The sequence below is a fragment of the Cibotium barometz genome, chromosome 30 (genome assembly GCF_041138505.1).
Source record: "Cibotium barometz isolate CiBa-2024 chromosome 30, ASM4113850v1, whole genome shotgun sequence".
NCBI lineage: Eukaryota > Viridiplantae > Streptophyta > Polypodiopsida > Cyatheales > Cibotiaceae > Cibotium > Cibotium barometz.
This window is the reverse complement of record NC_141075.1, coordinates 51,924,033-51,929,106: the sequence shown is the minus strand read 5'-3', so window position 1 is coordinate 51,929,106 and position 5,074 is coordinate 51,924,033. Positions and strand designations below refer to the sequence as shown.

The 5,074-nt window shown below is 39.5% G+C and overlaps 1 protein-coding gene across 4 annotated transcripts; it reads left to right on the top strand.

Moving 5' to 3' along the window:
- Positions 1-1,978: 1,978 nt before the first annotated feature.
- On the top strand, positions 1,979-4,467 carry LOC147621629 (uncharacterized). Of its 4 annotated transcripts, none has more exons than XM_086824422.1 (5): positions 1,979-2,040; positions 2,112-2,258; positions 2,614-2,878; positions 2,997-3,360; positions 3,468-4,099. In XM_086824422.1, coding segments are annotated over exons 1-5 (1,272 nt in total). In that variant the 5' UTR covers positions 1,979-2,038; the 3' UTR covers positions 3,962-4,099. The 4 variants fall into 4 exon arrangements, with proteins under 4 accessions (XP_086680548.1, XP_086680546.1, XP_086680547.1 ...); XM_086824420.1 differs by adding an exon at positions 4,163-4,467 and having other exon boundaries at positions 1,998-2,258; positions 3,468-3,976; XM_086824421.1 differs by having other exon boundaries at positions 1,998-2,249.
- Positions 4,468-5,074: the final 607 nt, after the last annotated feature.

Genomic DNA, 5,074 nt, shown 5'->3' with positions numbered 1-5,074 from the left:
AGTATCCATTTACACAATGGAACAAATTGGACATTAATTGGACTCAATCGATACAAATTAGTCTCAATTGGAATCAAATGATATCAATTAGAGTCAAATGGAAGTCAATTGTACTCAAATTGAAGTCAATTGAATCAATCAAGTCCAATTAGACTCAATTGACATCAATTAGGCTCAATTGAATCAATCAAGTCCAATTAGACTCAATTGACATCAATTAGGCTCAATTGCCATTAATTAGACTCAATTGACATCAATTAGACTCAATTGACATCAATCAGGCTCAATTGCCATCAATTGACATCAATTAGGTTCAATTGCCATTAATTGACATCAATTGAGTCTAAATGATGTTGATTGGCTTCAATTTGAGCCTAATTGATATGAATTGAGTCCAATTGAGGATAATTGATATCAATTGAGTCCAATTGAGGATAATTGATATCAATTTATAATGAGTCTAATTGATATCAATTGAGACTAATTAATGTCAATTGAGACTAATTAATGAGTACAATTGAGACTCATTAACCTCAATTGGTCTCAATTGATATCAATTGAGACTCATTAACCTCAATTGGACTCAATTGATATCAATTGAGACTCATTAACCTCAAATGGACTTAATTGTTTGATATCAATTAGGCTCAAATTGAAGTCAATTCGCATCAATCAAGTCCAATTAGACTTTGATACAAATCAAATTTAGTTGAATTATATTAGCCTCAATTATACTAGATTGACATCAATTAGATATCAATTAAGCTCAATTTCAGTTTAATATACTTTAAGTGCATTTTTAATGTGTCTTTTATTTATTTTAAGATTATTCTATTTTTAAAAATATTAAAATATTTAAAAAATCTAATATAAATTAAAAAGTATTTCATACTTTCATATAGTTGTTGTGAAGTTTTAAGATTTTTTAAACGAATTTCTACTATGTTTGATGTATTTTAATGCATATTTTTGTATATTTTAAGATTATTTTATATTTTAAAAATATTTAAAAATCTGAAAAAAATATGGGAGAATTCTCAAAAATTTTTCACACTTTGCTTGTTTTTGGGTATTTTTTTGGGAAATTTTACTATTTTTATGCTTTTTTATGTATTTTTATTAATATATTTTAGGAGCACGCCGACGGGCTTCTAGGTTTTCCTGTGTGATGGGCCTTGGGGGAAAGAAGCCTGAAGGGCTCCCGCCCCGGGGTTTTGGGTTTTCCCACCAGTTTAGCAAATTTCTTCAAGTAACGTGAATACCTAATGTTATTAAGGCTTTGGGTGAGTGTGAATTAAGGCCATCATGCAAGGCTTTAGCTTCGATGCTCTACCATTAGTTGCATGCCATCAACTTATCAATTCTCATGATTAGCTTTATGTAGTCATGTGCTAGACCTACCAACACCATTGAGACACAATCTAGATTATGAAGATATCATTCACTCTCACTCATGCACGTGTCTAGTCTCTAGTGTGTGCGTGTGTGTGTGTGTGTGAGAGAGAGAGAGAGAGAGAGAGAGTGTAGAGAGACATTCCCTAAACCGGTTACTACACATGCCATAATCTCTATTGAGAGAGAGTCAGTACTTTACCAAGGAACTTGTAAATCAAATAATCAAGCTAGGTATCCTTCATGGAGCTAACATCTATATTGATATCAAATGAATATACTTAACCAAAACACAACATTTACTTAAAGACCATCCAACAATTAAAGTTTTAATCACTATATAGAGAAAACTCTCTTTTAATCTAAAAAATATCTATACCATTGGAAATCTTCATATGAGAACAAAACTAGCATCTCAAGGGTATTGAGCAGCACTAAGCTAGTGGAAAGTTAAAAAATAAATAAAGAAAAAATGCGAAGGACGCCAAGTTGGGAAAAAGCAAGCACCAAAAGCATCCCCCTTAAAATATATATATATATGATATATATATATATATATATAGGGCTACTCTTTGAGAAATTCTATTTTGAGGGCTACTGTTTTGAAAACAGCGGCAGTCTGGAGAGTTGACAGAGCGCACAAACAATGTAAGTAGCGAATGATCTCTTTGTTTTTCAATGTCGTTGCGTTTGAGTTTGTCTGCTGGTCCGTTTTTCAGGGATGATTGGGTGCCCGCGGAGCGTCTTATACGCAAGGAAGGCAAACGGATGCATGACATTGAAGATTTCAAGAAAATATGGCCTTTCATGAGTGACAGGAGGATTTCATCTCCATTCATGCCTGTGCCTCAGTGCGTGTATGTATGGTAATCAACAAAGCTTGCTGTGTGTGTGTGTGTGTGTGTGTGAGAGAGAGAGAGAGAGAGAGAGAGAGAGAGAGAGAGAGAGAGGGGGGGGGGGGGCCGGGGTGGGATCTTGGGGGTTGGGTTACCCCGTTTCGTTGCATGCAGGCCCCCCCGCTACCCAGGGGTATGGGGGACCTGCGTGATGGGCTATTAGCTCAGCGGTAGAGCGCGCCCCTGAGATTTTCAGGTCCCCACCTCTAGCCTCTTTCGTATGGACGGGGGGAACTTGGAACATTTGTCTCTTGTAATCTATTGGATGACTACTGAAGTTATAAACTGCACTTTTTTATGTGATGAGTTTGTGCATTTCATCTAGGTCTGACTGCTGCTATGAAGAGAGTACACTTTTTCAAAATCAGCACATGTTTGATGGAACAAAGATTATGGCATTGAGCTCTAGCAGTGGCCGTGCTTCTGCATTTGCATTGAGCCCTCCTGTGAAACGATCCGATCTGGGGGATTTCAATGACATTCTACTGGAGCTTGTCGGCCAAGTGGAACAGTTGGACCAGCCATGGGACGGATCTCACATTGTTGCATTTGCATCCTCAGGACATGCCCTGGGTGCACTTGATGTGAATGTATGTTACCCCCCACCCACAACTACCACAGCCACCGTCACACACACACACTCTTCAAATTTCCAGATTGTAAACAAAAGGAAGTTCTTTGCTGTTCTGATGGTATTTCTTGTGGTAGGCACGGATATGTGCAGAAGTTGAGGCAGGCCAGTACCAGTCTGCATGGAAGAGGGGAATCCATATCCTTGCACGGAATAAGGAGCCGGTTTGGCCGGGCATCTCTTTGGAGAACCAACACGCTCCACCAGTGAAGGCAAAAAGGGATGGCTCCAAGCTCTTTCCGGTCAAACCAACTCCACCATCAATGAAGTTTCATGAACCGGATCTTCTCTTTGGAGCAGTTACAGTAGGTGCAGATTGCTATGGTGATGTTTGGCCTGAGCGTCGCATTGAACATCCAAATAAGCAATGGTGGTATGTGCCCACATGTGAGGTGCCAGACGTAGAGTCTGACAAGCTAATCTATTGCCTCCAGTACCCAGGTAAACCATGCCCTTGTTTGTGCGTAAAACTATCATTTCAGTGTTTAACAGTAGGTATGGAATGTAAAGCCCTCTTTTCTAAGCATTTTCCTAGATCCTAAATGTAGGTGCTGTTCGTGAAGTTGAGTTGCTTGCAAAATATGGAGTAGTACAGAGCACAAAGGCAGCACTTATGGCAGTGATTATGAATCAACAGTGCTTGGTTCCTGATCGAATGTCAATCAGTGTGGGGGATGTGATTGGAGCCAACGAATATCTCCTGAAATTTAGAGCTAGTACCACATGTGGCAGCTCAGGTGGACCAGTTGCATCATTTGATGAGCCTCTGAAGTTGTATGGTGTTCATATCCGTGGGAACTTTGATGATCGTTTGACTTCAAGCGCTGAATCCAATTTTAACATAGCTACTAGTGTCAATCATCCCCTGTGGGTATTGAATTATGTCAAGGATGTGTTACCCATTCTCTCGCACGTAAGAAGCTGGCCATCTGACTACATGCTGGGGGCTCTCATGGAATATTTGAATCATCATGAGAAGTTGATTCGAGACCACCACTTATGGCACATTGTGGAGAAGTTTCATAGCTGCCAGAATGGATGACATATAGGCTCCAGGGTGGGTATTACTTTTTGCTTACAGACCAGGGTTCTTCGATTTATATGCAGATCTTTTATATTGTCTTGCTTTTAAATTCTCCTTACATAGGAAGGAATGTGAACACAGAGTTAATGAGTTTAAGCTCTGCTTCAATGCCACCACCAGGACAATGGTCACATTTGCTTTTATCATCTTGTTTTGCAGGCCTTTACTAGAAAGATTTAATGTTCACAGACACTGCTGAACAGTACGTCCATTGGACAGTTAGGATGCACACCAGTACCCCAGCAAAAAAAAAAAAAAATTGGCCCAGAAAAAGAACTCATGGGCACTATTTTTGATGCACTTAAGTCTTTTACGTTGTATTTATGAATCAATCTCACATGCTACTTATCACTATAGTTTTATAGTTCATTAACATCGCACAACAAACATGTGTCCTATCATCGAATATTTTTCCTGTATTGATGTGACAATGAGATGTCTTTTTAAAAATGTACGTCTTTTTTGTATTGAGCATTGTATGTAGCATGCAATCTTGATTGTTGCCTTTGGCTCTCTATGTGCATAGATTGTTACATTTGATTGGTTTTTGATGACTTATGTGTTTTCACTACCGAAAAATGTGTGTGTGTGTGAGATAAACATATACATATACATGCATACATACGTTCGTTACCGTTTTCCATTTGTCTCGGCTGCTCACACGAGCAAGTTGTCCAAATGAAGCATTTCATGAGAACCCTAGGAATTTCGTGGAAGCTGAAGATGCATTTGAAGTATGTTTCCATTCCACGATAATGACTTGCATTTGCCCAGAAGGTCCAGAATCCAGACATGGTTGGATTGTGAGCACCAAATGTGCCATAGAGCACCTCATTCCCCTGGGCTCTTTGTCTGCATCATTCTGTTGATCCCTCTGATGGCCTTTGGTGTCTTCTTTGATCACCTCGATTTGGTTTGTTGGAAACCTGTGCACCTGTGCACCTCCTGTATGTAACATTGGGTGAGAGAGGGCCAGTGTTGTGGGTGTGCCCGCCCATTGTGAGGTTTACTGCCAGGTTGGGCCTCCGCAGCAGTTGTGGTGCAGTCTTCTCGCCTCTGATTGGAGCTGCC